We start from the raw sequence: 25,686 nt of genomic DNA on the forward strand, positions 1-25,686 counted from the left end.
TCTTTTATATTGTTTTTCCCTTAGAGTTTTTTTTTTTTTTTCCCTGCAATTTTGTTTAATTTCTGGACCCATTCCACATTTTGCTAAATTTGGTTTTCGTTTTCTGGGTCCTGTGCTTATAAACTTCTATATAGTAAGTACTTGTTGTTAAAATAAAATTTTTTTTCCAGAAATTATCTTAATTGTCCTCTTAAATCAGCAGTGTTCTGGGTACCTGGACCACATTATGTAGGTCTCTCCTAAGTTTTTTTTTTTTCCTTTCTTTTTTTTCTCTCTGTCCCTGAAGTTTTTTTTTTTTTTCTTTTTTTTCTCCCAACTGTTACTCTAGGCTTATCTTGAAGTTCAGTATAAAAATAACCTCGTAAAACATTTCATTGTCATTACTGAAATATTGTTGAGGATATTCTCTGTATTCTGCAATGCCTTCTTTATAAGACCTCAGGGAGAAAGATGAGCAGCCAAGAATAATTGTATGTTTGTCTAAGCTTTTAGTCTGTTTTTATTACCTGGGTGCCGTAATTGTTCACTAGGTTTCTTTTTTCCTATTGACATCTGGAAGTTTAGAGCTAAGCTTGTACCTTTTTAATAGCTTCGTTTTGTTTCCCTATTTTCATGTTTTTATTTCTGGTTGAATTTATGCTAACCTGTGTTTTGTCTAATAGTCTCCTGAAGTCTGTTTCAGATCAGGGTTGGGTAAAAATAAACTATAGATGCAGTTCAGTGACACTAAAGTGCTTATTTGAATTTTGGATGGTCTTGATTGCAGTGAGTTTTCTCACCCTCAGGAATTTTTTTTTTTTTTTGGAGACCTAGTCTTGCTCTTGTTGCCCAGGCTGGAGTGCAGTGGCGCGATCTTGGCTCACTGCAACCTCTGCCTCCCGGGTTCAGGTGATTCTGCTGCCTCAGCCTTCTGAGTAGCTGGAATTACAGGTGCCTGTCACCAAGCCCGGCTAATTTTTGTACTTTTAGTAGAGGTGGGGTTTCGCCATGTTGCTCAGGCTGGTCTCGAACTCCTGACCTCAGGTGATCCACCCACCCTGGCCTCCCAGAGTGCTGGGATTACAGGTGTAAGTCACTGTGCCCAGCCTTTTTTTTTTTTTTTTTTTTAAATTTTGAGACAGAGTCTCACTCTGTCACCCAGGCTAGAGTACAGTGGCATGATCTCAGCTCACTGCAACCTCCACCTCCCAGGCTCAAGCAATTCTTCTGCCTCAGCCTCCTGAGTAAGCTGGGATTACAGGTGCCCACCACCATGCCTGGCTAATTTTTGTATTTTTAGTAGAGACGGGGTTTCACCATGTTGCCCAGGCTGGTCTCAGAACTCCCGACCTCAGGTAATCCACCCACCTTGGCCTACCAAAGTGCTGGGAGTACAGGCGAGAGCCACCGTGCCTAGCCCCTCCTGGGGAATTTTATCCTCTTGGAGTTTATGAAGACCTCATGGTAAAATGAATTACTAGTGTGCTTATAGGTTTTGCTTTTTAGATACTCTGGAATGTTCTATATTGTTGCTCTTGGTCGGGCTTGGTGGCTCATGTCTGTAATCCCAGCACTTTGGGAGGCCAAGGCGGGTGAATCACTTGAGGTCAGGAGTTGGAGACCAGCCTGGCCAGCATGGTGAAACCCCGTCTCTACCAAAAATTCAAAAATTAGCCAGGCATGGTGGTGCACGCCTTTAATCCCAGCTACTTGGGAGGTTGAAGCATGAGAATCACTTGAACCCGGGAGGCGGCAGTTGCAGTGAGCTGAAATCTCAGCGCTGCACTCCATCCTGGGCGGCAGAGTGAAACTGTGTCTCAAAAAAAAAATAAAAATACCTGTAATCCCAGCACTTTGGGAGGCTGAGGTGGGCAGATCACGAGTTCAGGAGATCGAGACCATCCTGGCTAACACGGTGAAACGCCGTCTCTACTAAAAATAAAAAAATTAGCCGGGCGTGGTGGCAGTCCCCTGTAGTCCCAGCTACTCGGGAGGCTGAGGCAGGAGAATGGCCAGAACCCAGGAGGCAGAGCTTGCAGTGAGCCGAGGTCGCACCACTGCACTCCAGCCTGGGCGACAGAGTGAGACTCCATTTCAAATAAATAAGTAAAAATAAAAATAAAAAAAATTGTAACTCTTACTTGAATTTATTAAGAACACACAGATGATGTTGCCAAAGTGGCAATCAAATTGGTTTGTTATTTTTTACTTTTTATGTATGTTTGTATGTATGTATATATTTGAGAGAGAGTCTCGTTCTGTCACTCAGGACGGAGTGCAGTGGCGTGATGTCAGCTCATTGCAGTCTCTGCTTCCCAGGTTCAAGTGATCTTCCTGCCTCAGCCTCAGGAGTAGCTGGGACTACAGGCATGCACCAAACACTCGGCTATCATTTTTCTACTCTTTATCATTTCATAGAGTGGTGGGTTGGGAGGAACATCAGCCAGGATACCCAAGTCTTTTCAGCTAAACCCTTCTCTGCTAAAAACTAGCTATAGGGACTAATCATGTAACCATTTTTCTAATTAAAGTGAGGGAGCTGACCCTACAAGACCTTTAGGTCTCAAACTACTTTGAAGTGTGACTGTTTATCTTTAAATAACATGAATGGAACTATTCTCATCACCATTTTTTGCATTGGGGGATGCTGAGGCAAAGGGCCTAGCAAAGCACTGATATAAGTTGAAACAAAACAGGTTTCTTGACTTGTGACTTAAAGCTTTGGTTCTTCGAATGCCTTCATTCATTTCTTTGGTTGATTTACTTTTCATAGTCCATTAAAGTGATTATCTTATTTCTTGATGTATGGGATAGAAATGTGGGAATAATTTCATTGTATTCTTACAGAAATTTACTTCAGAGCTGAGTAAACTTTCATTTGTTGAACACCTTTGATTTAATGCCCCTTGGCTTTTCTCCTAATCTGCACATGATGTCAAGTGGCGGAAATAGGAACTTGTGTTTTTTTCTTCTATTCCCTTCTCATTTTTTTCCTGAGAAGATACATAGGTAGTGAAAATCATTCTTAGTGCTTGTTGTGGGATTCTGAAGAAAGGAACTTAGGCATCAGGAATTTGGGGGTTACCCATTTACCGTAGGTATAGTTGCTATAGTGTTTTCTGCCACCTTGTGATTGTTTTTGTTCTCTGAAGTGAACGTCCTCTTTTATGGTAGTGTTAAAGTAGTCATATAATAAGTACTTATTGAGTGAGTAAATGTGTAAGTAAGACACAAGAGATAACAGATGAATAAGCTAAGTTTGTATCCTCAAGAAGTTTAAAGAGTGAAGGGAGTGAAGAACTTAGTAAGACAAAGATGAATGTTTAGAACAGTGCCTGGCACTTAGTAATGTTAGAAATGAACCTTGAAGGTTGGCAAAGATTTTGATAGACAGTTTTCTTTTGGTTGTGACCTACTGAGAGGTCATTATAGGCAGAAGGCACAGGGCACACAGAGAAGACAAGTTGAAAGGTACAGGGCTTTGGTGGCACCATGGGAATGGGATATGTTGAAGACATAGTATTATAGGTACAGATGATAAATGTAATGTGAGAAGAAAAAGAGATAATTCCAGAAATGATGTAGAGGTAAGTTGAATGGGACTTAATAACTGTGATGTGTGGGGGCAATGACAGGAGGGATCATCATAGGTGATTGAAGTTTCAAGCCTGGCTGACTACAGCAATAGATGGTTACCAGAAGCATTTCAGTACTCAGTTTGCAAAATAATCTTAATAGCTCATGAGAGTCCAGGTTCTTTACTAGAGTCTTAAAAATGAAGGTTTCTGTATTCCTTACAAGTTCCAGCAAGTGTTAAAAATGAGGAAATGGCCGGGTGCAGTAGCTTGAGCCTGTAATCCCAGCTCTTAGGAAGTTGAGACAGGAAGATGGGTTGAGCCTAGGAGTTCAAGGCTTGGGTAAGCTATGATCGTGCCACTAAACTCCAGCATGGGCGACAAAGTGAGACCCTGTCTCTGAAAAAATAAAAAACAGTGAGGAAATAAGCTTCCAAATAATCTTCTGTAAATGGGGGAGGAGTTGATCTGTACAGAGACCTGAAAACCTTCATTGGAGGAGTTTGGATTTGATTGATTAATTCATTCATTAACTCTACATTGAATGCCTGCTACATGCTGGGATGCTAGGGATACAGTGGTAAGAAAGATACAATCCTTGTCTTGCCCTCATGGGGAATATAGATTGGAGAGAGATTAATATTTAAGCAGGTAATTACATAGATGATGATATATTTATGATTGTTGTGGGTGCTACAGGAACAAAGTTCAGAGTGATCTGAGGGTGCATATTGGATATATCTAGGCAGCATGTGGTGGGGATGTGATGGTGAGTCTTCCGAAGGAAGTGACATGTAAGCTGAGACCTGAAGCAAGAGGGAATTGGTAAGTGAGAAGGGGCTTTGCTGCTGATTGAGGAAACAAGACATGCTAAGGTCCTGGAAATGGAAGGTGCTTGACTCTCAAAGAACAGAGCAAAGTATAGTGTATTTTACAAGTAGTGAGAAATGAGACCAGAGAGGTAGCTAGTTGCCAGATCATACAGATGGCCTTGTTGATTATATAAAGTTAAAATTTTTATCGTGAAGCCATTGACATGGCTTACATGATTTGTATTTTTCAGACCCCGCTTGTGTGGAGAAGGGGAATAGAGGTGAATTTAGGCTAACCAGTTAGCTGAATGGTAGACTCAGCCTTTGGCAGGAAAGATTTAAGAGAATTGGTTATTGGAAGTAGGGGTGATGAGGGCTTGTGACTGATTGCATGTGGTGAGCAAAAGGGAAGAGGTGCCATGGGTGATTCCCAGATTTTTGTTTGGCAGGGGTAACTACATTGGATGGATATGTCAAGATGGAGAAGGAGCAGATGAGGTAGGCATTCATTAATTTTTATTTAAATATTTTCCTTTGTTGGGTATACCTGGAGTGTCCTTTGCAGAGCCCCTGATTAGGCTCTGTCAGTGTGATAAAAGAAATAGTTTTAACTAGAAAAGGGAAAGCATGGGTCCACATTCTGTTATAAATGGATGGTACTTTCATTCATTTCCCCACCTCCCTAAACATGGACCAAAGTGGACAAGATTATTTTGCAAGCTGGGTAGAAATTCATGCCTAAGGTCATGTCCTTTCATGTTTACCAGTGAATTATCTTTTTCCAATTTTCTATTGTGCATTTGGGAAAATTATGCTTACATATCCAATGTAAAGAAAACATTGAGTTTATATAGATTTGAAACCAAGGGGGTTTAGTATATAGTAAACATAAGAATAAATCTTACCAGTTTTGATTCTCATTAGTTAAGGCTTTGTGGCAACTGTATCCTGTTTGATTTTTATATTTCTTTAAGTGTGAAGAAAGGTTTCTTGCACCATGGTAGACAAAATTGCTTTGAAATTATTTTAAGCCTGATGAAGGTTTCTGTAGGGTCTGCTCTGCAAACAGAATATACTGAAAATTTGCTATTAAATTGTGAATGTTGTGGTTTGCTCTAGCAGCCTATTTAGTAGCATTGTAGTAATCAATGTAGATTATATTCAGAACTCAGGTAAGAGGAATTGTAGAGAAAATTGTTTTGGGGGTGAGGGAAATGGGGAAATTGGGGAATGGCAACCAGAGAGAGGTGTCAAAGTTCATTTAAAATCATGTTCTTATAAGTTGTTTTACTGAGGCCTAATAGAATAGAGGGCATGTGCCAGGGAATTGAACACCCTTGTATATGTAGTGCCATTTCCTTGCTCTCCCTTTAATTGCTGTTTCCGGTTTGTTTCTCTGGTACTTATGAGAGATGTATCCTGGGAAGAAACAGGGTGGCAGAGTTTAGGGCCTTTGGGACTGAATTAGTCTGAAACCTGAGAACGCAGAAGGATTTTGACTGAACTGATTTGGGTGAGTTAGGAAACAAGGTTTTTTTTTTTTTTTTTGAGACAGTCTTGCTCTGTCGGCCAGGCTGGAGTGCAGTGGCATGATCTGGGCTCACTGCAAGCTCCAACTTCCGGGTTCACGCCATTCTCCTGCCTCAGCCTCCCAAGTAGCTGAGACTACAGGCATCTGCCACCACACCCGGCTAATTTTTTGTATTTTTTTTTTTTTTTTTTTTTAGTAGAGATGGGGTTTCATCATGTTAGCCAGGATGGTCTCCATCTCCTGACCTCGTGATCAGCCCTCCTCAGCCTCCCAAAGTGCTGGGATTACAGGTGTGAGCCACTGTGCCCTGCCGGGAACAACGTTTTTAACCAACTTTGCCTAATCAGACAACAGAGTTGAGACATTCTGGTAGAGAAATAATAGCCTACATTTGTTGAATTGTTTTTAGTTCTTTAGTTATAAAGAGCTTTTTACAAATTAACTTATGTAATTCTCCAACAGTACAATGAGGTAGATAATTTTAATTTGAGAGACTCAAACTGCGGAATGGAAAGTTTAAGTAACTTAATGTCAAACAGCTAATAAGAGATCAAGATAATAATCTAGGCTCTTTACCTATCTCCTGGGCATAAGCACTAGCTTTTTTAGTGGAAACAGAATCAAATTGTTCATTAGATTTGGTTGATGAAAAGAGGTCTACCAACCATCATGTAAAATATGGCGTTTATGTTTATATTCAGAAGACTATTATAAATTAATTTGGTAATACATATTTTTTTGCGGAAAGGTATAATGGCCATATGTATCTTAACCAGATACATCCTTAAGCCTGCAATACCCTATTACCATTTTCTTTTGTGGAGTAGAAGTTGGATGGGTTATATGGGCGTGGTGTCTCTCTCCTGTAATTCCAGCACTTGGGGAGGCCAAGGCGGGCAGATCCCTTGAGCCCAGGAGTTCTAGAGCAGCCTGGGTAACATGGCGAAACCCCTTCTCTACAAAAAAAAAGTAGCCAGGCGTGGTGGCACGCGCCTATGGTCCCAGCTTACATGGGAGGCTGAGGTAGGAGGATTGCTTTGAGCCTGGGAGGTAGAGGTGGCAGTGAGTCGAGATTGCACCACCGCACTCCAGCGTGAGCAGCAGAGTGAGACCTTGTCTTAAAAAAAAGTTGAATGGGTAGAGGAGGGACATTTTGCTAGGGCAGACTAACATCTAGGAAGTGGTTGAAGTTATTTTTTTGAAAAAAGGAAGAAAAGGAAGGAATTAGTATTTATTGATCACACCTTTCTGTATGTTAGGTGGTTTAGGTTTGGTGTCTTTAAATCTTCCATATGATGATGATACCCCATTTTACAGTTGCGACCCAAGACTATAGATATGTTAAATAATTTGCTTGTGGTTGTACATGTTCTATCTTCTGAATAGAAGATAACTCCTGGAACTGATAGGGAGAGGGCAGAAAAAGATTCTATTTTGAGAAATGGAGCAACGTGAAGGCACATAGCTTTGCTGTTTGCTGTAACTCCTTTAGACAGCTCTCTGACCACACAGTACGTGGGTGGACACCAGCATTGACCAGGAGGGATGGTGGGAAGTTTAAATAGCTTTCCTTTACTGTAATAAACACTCTAGAGAAGTGAACTATTAAAGGTTTTTCCCCATCAAATGGCTAAATTAAACATTTTTGACATTCGAAAGGGGTGATTTATATCTTATGTGGAAAAGCCCCAAACAACTATTTCCCCAGTTGTTGGAAAAAGAGCTCTTTTGAGATATGAAGGTATTTTATGTTCTTTCTCCATTATTCTTTCTTTGTGCTTACAGGTGAATTGTAAGTATGTGCTTTGTGTTTAGTATTTTCCTCAAGAAAACTCTTGCTGGTAAATCTGGTTACCATAGAACTTGAAAGGATATTGAAAGAATAGTTGAGGACTATCCTGATTGGTTTTCATCCACTTAGTCTGCATTTGTGTCATTTCAGTGTCTGAGTAGGTGGTTTGTGATTAACATTTCACATGTTATTTTTATTGATTTGGCAAGTACCAGAAAACTTGAAGGATGAACTAGAGGTTATTTTTCTTAGCATTTGTGGTATTAGTACTAAAAGGGGAGTAATAGAGTAGAAAGAATTCCGGACAACTGTTGAGAATTGTTACATTTTGTCTTCCTAGGCTCGAGTTCCTCACTTTTAAAATTAGGACTGTACTTTTTGGAAGAATATTGCTTGTTGTTTTGTGGTGGGACCAGGCTGTGATGGGAAAGGCTGTCATAGGCATAGGCAGGCCTTTTGCTTTGCTGAGGTATAGTGAGCAGCCGGGTGACCCTCCATGTAGCCTGCATTGCATGCAGTTTCCACAGGGTCCATAGAGTTAGTGCAAAGCTCCAGCAGGCCCACTCACCTGCTTTTCTCATGAGGCGACCTGGGACTAGTGTGTCCCTGTAGTAACTGTAATTTTTTGTTGTGTTCACTTATTGCAGTGAAAAAAAAATCTGAGTGTAAGGTTCTGAGTGGACCTGGAAAGGGGTTGGTGTTGTAGTGAGAGACTGAAGACAAAGGCCTCTAACAGATGGGTATCTTTTTAGCTTAATCAAGCTATTGCTGGAGTGTTATGCTTCAGAAATAAGTCTCTTGGCCGGGTGTGGTGGCTCATGCCTGTAATCCCAGCACTATGTGAGGCCAAGGCAGGCAGATCACTTGAGGTCAGGAGTTTGAGACCAGCCTGGCCAACATGGTGAAACCTCATCTCTACTAAAAATACAAAAATGAGCCGGGTGTGGTGACGGGCGCCTGTAATCCCAGCTACTCGGGACGCTGAGGCAAGAGAATCGCTTGAACCCGGGTGGTGGAGGTTGCAGTGAGCTGAGATTGTGCCACTGCACTCCAGCCTGGGCGATAGAGCGAGACTCAGTCTCAAAAACAAACAAAACAAAAAATACAAAAATTAGCCTGGCATGGTGACACATGCCCGTAATCCCAGCTACTTGGAAGGCTGAGGTGCAAGAATCGCTTGAACCTGGGAGGCGGATGTTGCAGTGAGCCGAGATCAATCGTGCCACCGCACTCCAGCTGGGCGACTGAGTGAGACTGTCTCAAAAAAAAAAAAAAAAAAAAGTCTCTACTGGAAAACAAAAATTTATCCCAATTCTCCCAACCCCTCCCTCCCAAAAAGCAAAACAATAAAGAAGTTTTGTTATTCTTGCTTTTTTAAAAAGCAAAATAAAATGCTTTCATTATTTCCCAGAAACAGTTGATTTAAAAACTACTGCAGATTATAAAGTTCATTTATGTAGAACAAATGAGGTAGTTTAGTGCCTTCTGCACTGTCAAATGTCAAAGGCAGAATTTCAGTTATTGCTTTTTAGGTGCATAAAATTAGCATAGTTGAATACTTCATTGATTCATTTAGTTGCCTTTCATAGAATTTTACTCCAATAACAAAAAGATCTGGGGTTTTTCTAAAATTTTCTTCAGGTCTTGAGAGTTTTCAGCTGAATTGCTACAACTATTCTTTCTCTAGATTTCCAACTGGGCGAAAATGTTTTTCTTTTTAAATTGGCACTCTCCCAGCAGATTTTTCCAGCAAGTATTCTTTGGGCACACCCTGTGCATAGTGAATTTTTCAAGATCCTTATTCAAAAGGCTGGGAGGACAGGCCAATCTTCTCTTTGTAAGATGAAAACAGAATGAAGCTTGCTTAAGACTCATTTTGCTTCTGCCTAACTGTATATGAAATTGATCTCATGCAAATACACTCAAGCATTGCCAGAAGTAATTTGACTTGATAGTGTAAGTAGAAAGGGTAATTTTGTATTTGCAGGCAGTTTGCTTAGTGCAACAGGTGACCTCTCAATTGAGAATTCTTAATTTGTTCTCAATGATAACTTGATAGTAAGCAGGTCTCAGGTCCAAGAGTTGAGAAATGTGAGGTGACTTTGAAATTTTCAAGGTAATTGTACATTCAAGACATTGACATGATATGTTTATATTTGGTTTTACATTTTATTAGGTGCTGAGGTTGTCATTTCCATAATGTCCAAAGCAGTGTTAGATTATTTAAGCTTCCATGGTTTACTGATGGTATTACTAGGTGAGATAAATGCCTTTAATTTCATCCTTGAATGGTAAGATTGGCTGACTAATTTAGGGAAGGATAAGGTACAGAATTGCTCTTGGGTGTTTCCTAGCAGGCCAGCCTTCCAAGAGCAATAGCTTAATGTTTGTTCCTTTAATAAATAGTACTTAAACAGTGATCAGGGGAGTTACCATAGTTGGTAATCTGAATGGAAACTAAAATGTGTCATCATTGCGGATAGTCAAAAGTGTCCTTGTGGCAGTCCTAGAAAAGGAGTTCAGAATTTTCCGAACAGAGAAAAATATAAACATTTTCAAGGTTCTAATTATTTGGAGACTAGCCTTTCAGGATCATTTATCACCAAGATTAACCTTGCCACCAAAGGGCAAGGAAACACTTCTCTGGTGATTAGATCAGGAATGATGAAAACACTTAAGAAGAATTGAAAACTTGGTTCCTGTCTTCAATGAGTAATTTATGTGACTGATTTTTTTTTTTTTTTGAGATAGTCTCACTCTCCACTTTCAAGTAAAAGAGGAAGCATTAGAATTAGACATTTGTGGGCCGAGCTCCTTGGGAGGATCCCTTGAGCCCGGGAGTTCTAGACCAGAATAGGCATCATAGCGAGACCCCATCTCTGTTTCGTTTTAGTATTTTAAATAAAAATTAAAAAACAAGAATTAGGCATTGTGTACTAAGTATTAGATACATGGTACAGGCATTAAATGCTGAAATCTTAGAAGGAAGGAGTGGTTAGAGGGAAGGATTGACTGCTGTGGGCTGAGGTGATAGGAAGACCTGAGAAGAGATGGATCTAGAGTTAGGAGTTTACATTCCAGTGCGGGAGTTCTCCATATAAACACTATCAGATACTGACTTTCTGGATGATCTGGAGTATTCTTTGTTAATGTTTTTTTGAGACAGAGTCTCGGTCTGTCGCCCAGGCTGGAGTACAGTGGTGCCATCTCGGCTCACTGCAACCTCTGCCTCCTGGGTTCAAGGGATTCTCGTGCCTCAGCCTTCCAAGTGGCTGAGATTACAGGCACGAACTACCATGCCCGGCTAATTTTGTATTTTTAGTAGAGATGGGGTTTCACCATGTTGGTCAGGCTGGTCTCGAACTTTTGACCTCAGGTGATCCACCCACCTTGGCCTCCCAAAAGTGTTGGGATTACAAGTGTGAGCCACTGTGCCCGGCTATCTGCATATTTTTAAACCTCTTAGTAGGAGGAGAAGTTTTTTTTCTGATATTTACAAGTTATTTCCCCCAGCTTTTGTCATTTGAGTAATAGCTATCACAAGAAAGGATTGTTCTTGGACTATGTTTTCTTTTTAGAGATAGGATTTCACTCTATCACCCACATTGGGGTGTAGTGGCGTGATCATAGCTTACTACAGCCTAAGACTCCTGGGCTTAAGTAATCCTCCTGCGTCAGCCTCCCAGATTGTTGGTATTATAGGTGTGAGCCACATGCTCTTAGCCTGTAATATCTTTTAAATAGTTGTTTTTTTTTTTAATAGACTGTAGGAACTAGAGTGTGTTATTCTCCTCTTCTGTGTTTATGTGGTTTTTCCAAAAATGAATGTTTTTTAGGCAGGTTTTCTTAACAGAGGCACCATTAACCTTTTGGGCCTAATAATTATTTGTCATGGGAAGCTATTCTGTGCACTGTAAGGATGTCTGATGGCATCTCTGGCCTCTATCCCCTAAATGCCAGTAGGACCTTCCCTCACCCTAGTTGAGACAACAAAATTTTTCCAGACTTTATTATATGTGCCCTTTTGGGGGTTGGGGTAAGGTCAAAATAATCCCCAAGGCTGGGAGCAGCGATTCACACCTGTAATCTCAGCACTTTGGGAGGCCAAGGTGGGCGAATCATTTGAGGCCAGGAGTTTGAGACCAGCCTGGCCAACATGGCAAAATCCTGTCTCTACTAAAAATAGAAAAATTAGCCGTGCATGGTCGCACACACCAGTAGTCCCAGCTACTTGGGAAGTTGAGGCAGGAGAATCGCTTGAACCCGGGAGGTGGAGGTTGCTGTGAGCCGAGATGGCAACACTACAGCCTGGGCAATAGAGCAAGACTCCGTCTCAAAAAAAAAAAAAAAAAAATCCCTGGCTGAGAACTATTGGATTAGGGCCTCCTGTACCTATCTTTGAGGGGGAAAGGATGCTACCATCAACTTTTCTGAATGCCAGGAATGCCTTTTAGTATAGTTATTTCACTTACTATTTTATGGCATATTTTAATTGTATAGTAAGCATTGTGTCTGTTTTATGATAAGGAAACTAAAATTGAGAGATTAGGCTGCTCGTGGTGGCTTACACCTGTAATCCCAGTACTTTAGGAGGCCAGGACTTTGAGGCCAATGTGGTCAACACAGCAAGACCCCATCTCCATTAAAATAATCATAAAATAATAAAAGGGAAAGATTAAACCTGGAGATGGCATCATATAAACCATGTACAATATGGGTTACTTCTGCTCTGATTGTTTACTCCTTCCCCCCACCACACCCTCTCATTTCTTTGTCCCAGCTCTAAGAAAAGCATACAATATCCTTTTCCTGTATTCTGGTACTGTTTAAGGCTTTGCAGTGAAGATGGTTTGGTGAGTCAGACCACTTTTAAAGAGGAAATTCTACCCTTCCCTTCATTCTCTCTCTTTTTATAATTGTGGTGAGAACCCGGGCACGGTGGCTTAGGCCTGTAATCCCAGTGCTTTGGGAGGCTGAGGCAGGGGGATCACTTGAGCTCAAGGAGTTCGGGACCAGCCTGGGCAACGTGGTGACGCCCATCTGTACAATAAACCACAAGAAATGAGCTAGATGTTGTGGTTCATGCCTGTAGTCCCAGCTACTCGGGAAGCTGAGATAGGAGGATCACTTGAGCCTGGGAGGTCGAGGCTGCAGTGAGCATTGCAAGTAGAAATTCTTAAAGTGCAACCCTGAGGGGGGAATATCCTCCCTCATTTGTCAAGGGACAAATGAGAATGTTAGCATTTCCCCACCTCCCTCATTGCCAGTAACGTATAATTGAAGCATGTGGATATGCCAGTCAGCTTTCCACAGCTTAGCTGGGGTGGAGAGAGGTGTGCGAACCAGTGCTTTGTTCTTTCTTGTCTTTTTCCCCTTACTTTTGTACTCCCACTCTTGCCAAACTAGACATCGTTATATCCTGGTGTGTTCATTAACCTCTACTCCAAAAGTTAAGTGTGGTTAAGGGAGTGAGGTCTATTTCAAAATGCTGCATGTGATTTAGAGGGGGGTATAGTTGAGTGAAGAACTAGGCACTGAAGCAGCAGCTCATGAGGGGAGTGTTTTCTCTTTAAAGCCCTTACATATCGAGGCATCTGGTGTTCATGAAATAGTCTGTTGTGCTGTTCAACTTTTTTGCTCTTTTCTTACCTGACTTAGACAATTAACTCCTAGGGCTGGGTTTTCCCTCCACATTGCAGTTCCTTCAGGGTCAGATTGTCTTAGTTTCTCTCTCTTCTTTGTATTGATATTTTGTTTTTTTGGTGATTCTCATTTCTCCCAATGTGATGGAGTGAGGGGACTCAGACTTTTTCTGGTTTGGTAATCTAGTGTATAAATGACCTGGTCTTTTGATGGTTCATGAAATCTTTAACTCCGTCACCTCCGAGTAGCCAACCCTTCCATGTAGTCTTCATTTCCTATACTAGTGTTCTGTTCCTATTACATAAAAGTCATGTACACGAAACATTTTGTAAACAACCAGTGGGGTTTTGTATCCCGTGCTGTTCTGTTTTCATTTCTAGCCCACATTTTGGGAATATGTTTCTGTGGCTTTATTTATATATTTACTAGCTAATCCCAGAACATTTATTTCCACAGGCTTTTGATAAAAGATAAAGTTACTAATAAGAGTGTACTATTTTACCGAGTAAAACGACATAGAAAGCTAAAGATTTCCTTGTGCCCATCTTTCTAGAAGGGAAATTTAAAGAGGGCTCTTCCGACTCTAATAGTTTTATAATTATTCGTGTCTCCTAAGCCTGATCTCTCCCCACAACTAAAATGCGTTGATGAGCTGCGTACCTGCATGTATGTCTTTGTTTGCACTTTTTTAGTAAATTAACTTACTGAACAAGGGAACTGAATAATACTTTAAAAAAAAATCCTTGCGATATGACCAGGAAGTCAAGCCACAGAGACTTCATAGCTAGGAGTATGGCTTTCTTCCCTAAGCCCTTTAGATTTTAAAAAATACTGCTTTAAGTTTGTAATGTTTTATGTCAGATGTGCTCATGACCTGGTGCTTCCGTGTCAGCAGATATCTCCATACAGCCAAGAATAAAGAAAGAAAGGGATAGATGGAATGAGTTCCATAGTGATTCTAAGTATCCAGGAATAAAATTATTTATCACTGTGGATTTAAACATCTGGATTTATTTATTTTACAAATACTTAGCATTTTGTTGTTTTGCTCTCTATCTTGCTAATCACTTTTTTAAAAGGGCTACTTGGATGAAGGTCTAGAAACCAGTAACTTATGAAACCCTAGGTTGGTATCAGTGAATTGGCTTATTACTCAATGTTTGCTTGTTTGACTTCAAAAAGAAAACAATTTACCACCTGGGTCAGTCTGACACCTGCTCTTTTCAAACCCTTTTGGCACGATCTAAATAAATCTCTGAAATCCCCCCCCCCCCCCTTTGTGTCTGTTGTCAGTATTAGTTTCAGCTAAATTCAGGGCCTGTCATCCTGTGTAACAGTTGAGGCTAAATGAGGACATTAATTGGTGGAAATGTGTTGCTTCAAAGGCATTTTTAGGAATAAAACTACAAAGAGCGTCATAGTTGTAATATAGCTCTTGATTCGTCTTCAAAAAGTATTCTGTTGTTTTCTTGATAGTTTTAGGTTTTTATAAGTAAGTTATTAAGAAGTGAATGTCTGAAATACGTTATTTTAAGTGAAAGATGTTATTTGTGTTCTGGGAGTAAGCTCTAAAATCTCAATGTCAGGTTAGTATTTAAGTGGAGGTAGAGCTACTAGTTTTTGTTTAAAATGTTTTTATGATACAGAATTACTCAGGAACTTGCGTATTGATCTGTTTGCCAGCAATGCCAGTTCCCTGAAAATTCGTAGTTTTCAATTTTTGTTTTCTTCCCACTGTAAGTACCTTTGAGGACTCTCACCCAGTTAACACTTGTTGTGTTCAGATTGCATGGTTCTCAACTTTTGCTATACACTAGAATCACCTGGGTAATTTTTTAGAAGTCCTGTGGTTGTATCACAGATGAGAAAAAAATACACCCTCTGGGATGGGATCCAAGCATCTGTATGTTTAAAATTCACCAGGAGATTCCATGGTGTAGCCAAAGTCGTAAATCACTGGTCTAGGATGTTTTTCAGATTAGGGACCATTTAAAAAAAAGCTGTAGATTTTCCTTCCAGAAACATGGGTATTAATGATTCCCTAAAGCCCCAAATTAAGAACCCCTGTTCTAGGGGTAGCCTCAACATGCTAGATTTAATTGTAAGCAGCTGGTTTAAGAAATTACTTAGGTTGCAATGATGAATATTCCTCGTCACTCACAAATGTTATTCATCAATTTAAAAATTAATATATATGAAGTACTCAGTATGTTCCAGGCATGATTTTAGTTACAAGGAGTACAGCAGCCAATAAGATATTACAGTTTTCAGGGAGTTTTATCCTACTAGGGAAGACAGATAAGTAAATAATGACCCAAGGCTAGTTAACAAGTGCTATAAAGAGATATAAAAAGGAAAGAGCCTAAGGAGATTGAAAGTGATGGTTATGGGAGAGAGATGTCTATATTAAATAGGGTGGTCAGGGAAAGCCTCTCCGAGGAGGTGACAGTTTGAACGAGATCTGTATGAAGTGTGTGAGCAAGACCTGTGAAGATCTTGAAGGAAGAGCATTCAAGGTGTGGAGAACACTTGCAAAGGCCCTAAGATGGGACTGAGCCCGGTTTGTTGGATTTTCATCAGTAAGCCCAGAGTGGCAGGAGCATGCATGGTGATCCAGGTATAGAATGAGTGGTAGGAGATGAGATCAGGAGCCCTGTAAGCTGTTGTAAGCATCGATGTTTTAATTTGGTAGAAACTTAGTTATAACTCATTCTTAAATATTTAGCTTTATGCTTAAAATAATTTAGACATAACCTTGGACTTCCATCTTTTTAGAAATAGCTGGAAGGTTAGCACTCAGTATGTTGTATTACTTCTCTGTGAAAGGATCTACAGTAGACTGAACTTGTCTATGTTATGAGACCACTCATGTCTTTATTCTTTATATTCATAATGCTGAACACAAGATACTCGTTTTTTTTTTTTTTTGACAGAATAGGGATCTTGCAGTTAACTTAGCTGTTCTTAAATTTCTATTTATAAAAGCCATAATGCATAATAATTTACTGTAGTAGTTATTCCTAGTTTTCCCAGGTAGGCAGTGGTAACATCTATTCCACAAGATAAGGAAGGAAGCAGAAATTTTAACAACAATGTCAGAATCAGGATGTCAGTCTTGTCCTTTTTTCCTTTTCCCACTTTGCCATGCTGCCTTCTGGGTAATAAGATGGAGACTAATTTTTGAAGGCTTAATTTGTTGAGCCAGTGTCATTAGTTTTTAGGTAACATTTTAATACAGAATAAGTGTCTTGGTCTTATTAACAGTGCTATGTTATGTAAAGGAATTTAGTTGTAGGAATATTTTCTTTGAAACAATAATACCTGTTTTTTTATCTCTTGATTGTAAAGTGCTGTGGGAAATACAGAGATGACTTGTAAATAAATTCTGCCCACAGGCTTACGGGATCTAAGATATAATTCACTGTGGTAAAAGATACAAAGCAATCATTGTCAGAAAAGATACAGATTAAGTGCCATAGAAGTTCTGCTGAAGAAGAATTTCTGGGTAAAGGGAAGGAGACTTCTTAGAGGATAGATGGATTTTAGTTCTAGGTGGTAGTGTGGGAAGCAAGGGAGATGTAGGTGTTTAGAGGGAAAGAAGGAAGGACATTCTGTATACAAATTGAGCAAAAGTTTGGAATTAGAGCAGTATAAGGAGCCACAATCATGGAATACAATTTGGAATCTAGTATGGGAAAAAGGAACTGACCAAGGATAATGAAGCTTATACTCATGGAGGAAGCCTTTGAGTATCAGGCCAAGAAATGTTGAGTTCTATTTATTTATTTATTTATTTTTTTGGTAAGGAAAGTGACTTTTATTTTTTTCTTAATTTTTTTTTTTTTTTGAGATGGAGTCTCAGACTGTCGCCCAGGCTGGAGTGCAGTGGCGCGATCTCAGCTCACTGCAAGCTCCGCCTCCTGGGTTCACGCCATTCTCCTGCCTCAGCCTCCCGAGTAGCTGGGACTACAGGCGCCCACCACCACACCCAGCTATTTTTTTTTTTTTTTTTTTGTATTTTTAGTAGAGACGGGGTTTCACCGTGTTAGCCAGGATGGTCTCGATCTCCTGACCTCGTGATCCACCCGCCTTGGCCTCCCAAAGTGCTGGGATTACAGGCGTGAGCCACCATGCCTGACCAAGGAAAGTGACTTTTAAATCAGAAATCACATGATCTGTGATGGAATTTAGGAAAGTTGTTATTAGTTGGTTGGATTAGCACAATCAACAGACTATGCCCTGTAGGCCAAATGCAGTCTAAGGCAAGTTATTATAAGTAAAATTTTATTGGAACACAGTCATACTCATTCACTTGAATATTGTCTGTGGCTGCTTTAGTACTATAATGGCAAGAGTTGTGTAGTTGAGACGGAGACTGTGTGGCCTGCAAAGCCTAAATATTTGCCATCTGGCCCTTTACAGAAAAAGTTTGCCAACCCCTGGATTAGAGGAGTGGATTAGAGGAGTGGAGGCAGAAATCCTGTTCATTGTTGTTCTGGTTAGGGTACAAACCCGTGCCTTCCTGTCAAATGAAATGAAGGCCAGAATTGTGATAGCCCTAGTAGAAAAAAAGAGGCGGGCCAGGCGCGGTGGCTTACGCCTGCAATCCCAGCACTTTGGGAGGCTGAGACGGGCGGATCACAAGGTCAGGAGATCGAGACCATCCTGGCTAACACGTGAAACCCCGTCTCTACTAAAAATACAAAAAATTAGCTGGGCGTAGTGGCGGGCGCCTGTAGTCCCAGCTACTTGGGAGGCTGAGGCAGGAGAATGGCGTGAACCCGGGAGGCGGAGCTTGCAGTGAGCTGAGATCGCGCCACTGCACTCCAGCCTGGGCGATAGAGTGAGACTCCATCTCAAAAAAAAAAAAAAAAAAAAGAGGCAAGAAGGGGTGAGATAAAATTTTTTGAATCTGGTAACTTGATTAGGTTAGGAGTCTAGGGAGAGGGGAGGAATTTTTTTTTTTTTTTTTTTTTTTTTTAAGTGTAAGCAATAGGCCAGGTACAGTGGTTCATGCCTGTAATCCCAGCACTTTGGGAAGCTGAGGTGAGCAGATTACTTGAGATCAGGAGTTCCAGACCAGCCTGGCAAACATGGTTAAACCCCGTCGCTACTAAAAATACAAAAAAAATTTAGCAAGGCACAGTGGGTGCTTGTACCCAGCTGGTCAGGAGGCTGAGGCAGGAGAATCAATTGAACCCGGGAGGTAGAGGTTGCAGTGAGCTGCGATTGTGCCACTATACTTCAGCCTGGGCGACAGAGGGAGACTCCCATCTCAAAAAAAAAAAAAAAAAAAAAGGTAAGTGAAGGAGGATGGTGATTTGGGTTAGAAGAGGCTTTTAATTGTAGGCCATTCAGCGTGTGAACTCGTAAAAAAAGACCTTATGTTAAATAATTGGTTCAGAGCGCTGATCTTCAGAGATAGGAACATTTCCTGTTTTTGATAAATGATAAATTACCCTTGTTTATGGTTAGGGGTGGGTTTTTGTCATGGTCCAACCAGGTGATAGTTATATATGTGAACGTATTAAAATTGTTCTTAATGTTTAAATTCTAAGCCTTAAAATGTGACACAACTGATTTATGTTCCTCCTCTCCCAGTTCTCTTCAAATCATGAGAGTGGCCCTCTTAAAAACTGCTTTCTTTTGGGGAGTGGTTGTTGAGAAGAATCATGTAACTATGTAAAAAGTGTATCTGTTTGGTACACTGTTTGCTAATGTCAGAAGTGTTAAATGGAAATAAAATTTCCACCATAGTAGCTAATTATTGTTTACTGTGTGTCAAAACTGTGTGCTAATCACTTTTTATAAACCATCACCTTTAAATTCTTATAACTTTTCTATGAAGTAGGACGTTTGTGTCCCTACCTCCTCTGTTTTACCTTTGGGAAAACCAGGGCCCAGAGCAAGTAACCACACAAGTTCCACAGCTACCAAGGTCAAGGTTATTTCTACCCTAAACACACATCTTTAAATTTTATATTCATCAACAACCTAGTACTTAAAAATTCAGATTCCTAGGCCTTTCAAGGGTTTTGCCTGTGATTCTATTTTTGATCTTTGTACCGAACTTCGAGAAAATACCATCATATAGTCTTCTATTAACAGCAGTTGCCTTATGTGGAGAACACCTAAATTTTACTTAACAACTTCTTCCAATGCTGACCCATTTTGAATTTTATAAACATTTTGAAATATTTGTTAAGTTGGTCAAGCAAGAGATAATGTGATTATGTAGCTTTCTCTCTCTCTCTCTCTGCCTCTTTCTCGCTCTCTTTTTTTTTTTTTTTTTTTTTTTTTAAAAAGAGTCTCATTCTGTCACCCACGCTGGAGGGGTTAGTGGTATGATCTCTGCCCACTACACCCTCTGCCTCCTGGTCTCAAACAATTCTTCTATCTCAGCCTCCCGAGTAGCTGGCACTACAGGCGCATGCTACCACGTCTGGCTAATTTTTGTATTTTTTGTAGAGACAGGATCTTGCCACCTTGCCCACACTAGTCGTGAACTCCTGAACTAAAGTGATCTGCCCACCTTGGCCCTCCAAAGTGCTGGGATTACAGGCATGAGCCACCACCCCAGTCTGGTTGATGTTTTTCACCTCCTTCTCTTTACAGCATATTCAGAAATTTTAAACCAGTAATACGAAATACATATATTGGTTGATTTTTTTGTTGTTGTATTTTAAGCATATATTCACTTTTTAAATCGGATCATATTTTTGCATGCAAGTACTATGGCTTTTCAAGGTCATTCTGATTTGAAACAACACATTTCTTAGTTGATTCATTGGATTTTTACCCCTTTTTAAAACTTTTTATTTTTTATATGATTTATTTACTTATTTTTAGTGATGGAGTCTCACTGCATTGCTCAGGCTGGGCTCAGGCAGTTCTGCCTCAGCCTCCTTGTAGCTGGAACTACCTAAGGATGTGCACCACTGTGCCCAGCCAGATCTTCACTTTTTTCAAAAAAAGAAACACCTAAATGTGAAACCTTTTAGGCCTGTCAACTTCTTGTGATAGACACATGCAGAATTTTTCAGCTACTCTCTGCCTATGGGGTAGCCCTACCTTGTAGGAGCAGTCCAAAAAAAATTTTTTTTTAAAATTTAGGATCAGTATAGAGGAAAGAGCCCTGGACTGTCATAAGACTGAGTACCAGCTTGGCCAGTTAGTCACTTTGTGACCTTGATTAAGCTATGTAACCTTTTCAAATTGATTTCCCTCTCTCTAAATAGAGCTGATAAGATGGCTTGCCCTGTTTCCTGTGGTTTTTAAAGAGGATCAAATGAGTGCGTGAAAGTTCTCATGAAAACTAGACACCTATTCAAATATGAGGTGGTGGTATTCTCAGAAGGTCGTAGATGAATGATGCATTTATTTTAGTGCTTTTCACAGTTTAGTCTCAATACCGAGTGCTTACTGAGGGGTTATATGGAGGCACACTAGTTGTCTCTTTAGGAGGTGTCTTTAGCTGCTAGAGTAGAGAACAAAAGAATGAGTAAAGAGGCTTCAGAAAAGCTAGTATGGGCTGGCACGGTGGCTCACACCTGTAATCCCAGCACTTTGAGGGGGCCAAGGTGGGAGGATCACTTGAGGTCAGGAGTTTGAGACCAGCCTAGCCAACATGGTGAAACCCTGTCTCTACTAAAAATACAAAAAATAGCTGAGTGTCATGGTGGATGCCTGTAATCCCAGCTACTCGGGAGGCTGAGGCAGGAGAATCCCTTGAACGCAGAGTTGGAGGTTAGAGTGAACCAGGATTGCATCACTACACTCCAGCCTGGGTGACAGAGAGTCACTCCTCTCAAGAAAAAAACAAGGAAAAGCTAGTATGGACGGAGCACCTCCATGCTCATTTCTTAGAGCTTATGTTTTGTTGTTTGATTTCCTAGTTCATAACAGAAGGGGTTTTGTAAGCTGTCCTAGCTTGACAATTCTTTTTGTTTTTTTTTTTTTTGTTTTAAACATGATCTTATAAAATTATTTAGTGCATTAAAATGTAGACCCAAGTAGCTGCTTAGCTCTTGAGAAAAGGCTGTGTTTCAGTTTAGCGCAACAGTGTTTTCAGAAAGATAACTGTTCTAGATAGCTCTTTTTTTCCAAAATTCTTGATTAGGGTTTGGGGAATTTAGAATTATCTCCAGCTATTAAATTATCAAATTGGTTAAGTAGAGGTAGAAAGTTTATTGCATAAATCAGTAGATTGGTCTTCCAAAGAAGCTTATGAAATAGAAAGGGCCAGGAGGTATACCTGTAGTTGAAATATGGGATGGGCCCATAGAGAGTGAGTTGGAAAATGATAGTAAGTGGTTGAACATGGACTTAAAAGCATGGCATGCTCTCAAGTCATATTAGAAAAGTCCTTTGCTTTCATGCAAAACTAGCCTCCGTGGCTTTTCGTTGTGTAGATTGGGTTAAAAGCAGAATATAAGAAGCAAGTTTTTGGATGAGATGATAGAACTTATGTAGTACTTGTCTGTCAATCCTAAAAGAATTATTTGTGGCCAAATCCTCTCCTCTAACCACCAAATAAGGAGCTTGACTTCATTCTCACTGTTAAGAATCAGAAACCCAATTTAGAATATCCAACTCCTGGTGAACTTTTAAAAATTAATATATATCTTGATACTTTATCATCTATTGTGTGGCATCTAACTAATGTGAGGTAATCTGGGGAGTTAGAAATGCCTTCCATTTTGTGTGGAAAAGGTGTAGTCGTAAGTTTGGCCTGGGAAGGTTAATACTGTCCTTTGCACGTAGAAAGCTAAGGGCTGTGTCATCATCATTCGTTTGTGAGGAGGGGACTGTAAAAGCAAAATCATCACCACTAGCCTATTCTAAAGGATCTTAATCCCATTCCATTTTTCAGATTTTTTTTATTGTGTAGATTTTTGGTGAAGGGGGATGTCTCTAATTTCCACATGGTACCCCCTGTCATATATAGGTTATGTATCTGGCAGTCTACACCTGCAATTCATGGCTGTTTATAAAATTTCACCAGAACTTGTCCTGACATCCTTTTACTTTTGTAAATGATTAGAAAAAATGCTGAGCCTGAGTATGTATTTTTGTATTAAGAGTTCATTTAGAGAGTCCCAGAAATTGGCAGAGTTGGTTCAACTTTCTGTGGTTTAAATTTGAATATGCAATTAGTAGACTGCTGGTGTTTCAGAAGTTTGTTGTTGTAGGTCTCTTGTACTGAGGAGGAAATCTGGAATTTCTTTTTCTATTTTAAATTAGCATTTGTTCATTCAACAAACATTTTTTGATTATCCCTAGAGTTTTGGCACACGATAGGAAGTCTAGAAGTGTGCGGTCTCACCTGGTCTCGCAAGTAATGGGAATTTTGAAACTATGCAGGACTTAGAAGGTATACACCTTCCCTTCCTTCAAAATGATAGTAGTAGTATAGTTATATCCTTCCTTGACCTAATTATAATTTTTCGTTTTTCCCCCCCAATGACAAAGTAATAAAAACTTGTAAAAAAACAAAGAGCCGCAGGCATGTGAAACTTGTTTTACCTCTGATGTTACTTGGTCTGTTGTAATGCCACTGTAGAAAATATTACCTTTGTTTGGGGTAGCATAGGAAACATGTGATTTGGAATCAGACTTCAAGTTCTAGCTCCATAATTTTACTAGCTCTGTGGTCCTGGGATATCACTCAACCAATCTGGACCTCAAATTTTCTCATCTCTTCTACTGGGAAGATAACAACTTCTTTTTTTTTTTTTTTGAGACAGAGTCTCACTCTGTTGCCCAGGCTGGAGTGCAGTGGCGTGATCTCGGCTCACTGCAAGCTCCGCCTCCTGGGTTCACGTCATTCTCCTGCTTCAGCCTCCCCAGTAGCTGGGGCTACAGGCACCCGCCACAACACTCAGCTAATTTTTTGTATTTTTAGTAGAGACAGGGTTTCACCATGTTAGCCAGGATGGCCTCAATCTCCTGACCTTGTGATCTACCTGTCTCGGCCTCCCAAAGTGCTGGGATTACAGGCGTGAGCCACCGTGCCCGGCCTTTTTATTTATTTATTTATTTATTTATTTTTTTGAGACGAAGTTTTGCTCTTGTTGCCCAGGCTGGAGTGCAGTGGCGCGATCTCAGCTCACTGCAACCTCCGCCTCACGGGTTCAAGCGATTCTTCTGCCTCAGCTTTCTCAGTAGCTGGGATTATAGGTGCCTGCCACCACACCTGGCTAATTTTGGTATATTTAGTAGAGACGGGGTTTCACCATGTTGGCCAGGCTGGTCTTGAACTCCTGACTTCAGGTGATCCACCTGCCTCGGCCTCCCAGAGAAGATAAGGACTGCTGAATGGGTACATATATGTAAATATTCTCACCTGACTTCTGCTTTTCCCTTTATTTCACTGGGAGGTATTATATTTTTAGTGTATCTTAACGGCCTTTGAGGACTTCTTAGTTTGAGTATATTTTAGCTGTGTGCATAAATGTCTTTACAGTGTACTTAAGGAGTTGGATTTTTAGAAACTTGCCATATTTAGAAATCTATTGGATTGAACATAGTATGAAAAGCAAAGTATAAGTTAATTCCTTTACTATATACTTGTACTATTCTTTTCATGGACTTTCTGATGCTTGCTGTTTGTGCACATAGGCTTTGCTTTTTGTATTTATTTATATTGTATGAATCTAAGAATAAAAGAGAGTGTGAACAATTCAGAAGACTACAGATATATCTTGTTAGGTTGCTTTCCAAAAGGTTCCCAGTTGTAGTCATACCAGCAGTGTAACTAACAGGCTTTTTGTTTAACCACACTCCAGTTAGCATGGAGGATCCTTTAAAAATATTTGCTAAACTGATAAATAAAAAATACTATCTTTACTTAAATTTGCATTGGGAAAGTATTAGTGAAGTTGAACATTCTCATATGTTGTAATGTTTTGTTTTGTTTTGTTCTGTTTTGATACAGTCTACAGTCTTGCTGTGTTGCCCAGGCTAGAGTGCAGTGGCACAGTCATAGCTCACTGCGGCTTCAACCTCCAGGACTCAAGTCATCCTCGCAAGTAGCAGGGACCACAGGAGTGCACCCCCTTGCCCGCCTTATTAAAAAAATTTTTTTTCTTTGTGGAGATGGGATTTTGCTCTGTTGCCCAGGCTGGTCTCAAACTCCTGGACTCAAGCAGTCCTCCTGCCTTGGCTTCCCAAAGTGCTGTGATTACAGGCGTGAGCCACTGTGCCAGGCTGTTGTAATGTTTTTATGATTCTTTGAAGCAGAGATATTTATCCTTTGGTAAAAATATTGGAGTCAAACTTGGATAAGATAGAAATTATAAATTGTTTAAATTTTTGTCTATTGATCTTTTGCCTTTAGCTTTCTTTCTCAACCTAAAATAGTAGAAATTCTTCATCCTTCCAGACATTAATAGGAGAATTTTAAATTTCCTTGTACATGTTTTTATTTTTGGAAACTACCCTTTTACCAATATAGTGAAACCTTGTCTCTACTAAAATACAAAAAAATTAGCCAGGTGTGATGGCACACACCTGTAATCCCAGCTGCTCGGGAGGCTGAGGCAGGAGAATCGCTTGAACCTGGTAGGTGGAGGTTGCAGTGAGCCAAGGTCGTGCCACTGCACTCCAGCCTGGGCACGCAGAGTGAGACTTGTCTGAAAAAAAGAGAAATAAAGAAAGAAACTATGCTTTTGATTCATCAGAGAGCATTTTTTGTTTCATAATACAAGGAAGGAAGGAAGTCCTCTCTAACCCTCTTTCCCAAAAAGCTGACTAGTATCTCAAAACCACTTAATTTTGTATTACTTTCTTTGGGACTTTGGAAGTTGCATAAGACATACGGGTTAACTTGTAAAGAATATCTTTCCAGAATATGGGTTGCCAAATTTTTACCATATTCATCTAGGGTATTTTTTGTGAGGATATTGTATTCTTGGGCATTTTGTACTTTTTAATTCCTTTTATGAGTATACACTCTCTCATTGTCTTTTCTTATTTTGCACCCAGATTTTCTACAGTAGCTCAGTGGAATATTTTGAGCTTAGTGTAAGATAGACCCTTTGTAAGTAAATGTAAAGTATTGCATAGAAGAATTTATTTGTCTTAGACCCTTAAGCAGCCCCTATCCTCCCCCAGTGAAGTTGATTTAGATGTGTAGACAACCTTGAGGAAAGAGAAGGGCTCTTCAGCTGCTCTCCTGTCTCCAAGTTTATCTAAATCTAGGGTTCTGTGAAATGATTTAGTCTTCAGTGTGGATTTTGCTCTGTAAATGCTTCCTGTCCTGAGACCTACTGGATTTAATGCATTTGCTTCACCTTGTTGTGTACACTCACAGGTGGGAATATAAAAGGATTTTCAGTTCAAAGAACCAGATAA

General features: G+C 40.1%; 1 protein-coding gene across 20 annotated transcripts in view; it reads left to right on the forward strand.

Annotated features, from left to right (window-relative positions):
• The window catches only part of KANSL1 (KAT8 regulatory NSL complex subunit 1), a 197,017-nt gene that overhangs the window by 55,922 nt on the left and 115,409 nt on the right, over positions 1-25,686 (forward strand). For 2 of the 20 annotated variants that reach the window (XM_063656802.1, XM_063656803.1), the window contains exon 4: positions 4,816-4,864. The exons of the other annotated variants lie outside the window; for them this stretch is intronic. In XM_063656802.1, the coding sequence (XP_063512872.1) occupies positions 4,816-4,864 (49 nt within the window). The remainder of the gene's footprint in view (positions 1-4,815; positions 4,865-25,686) is intronic. 20 annotated transcript variants of the gene reach the window in all.

This window comes from Pongo pygmaeus, chromosome 19 (genome assembly GCF_028885625.2).
Source record: "Pongo pygmaeus isolate AG05252 chromosome 19, NHGRI_mPonPyg2-v2.0_pri, whole genome shotgun sequence".
NCBI classification, from domain to species: domain Eukaryota; kingdom Metazoa; phylum Chordata; class Mammalia; order Primates; family Hominidae; genus Pongo; species Pongo pygmaeus.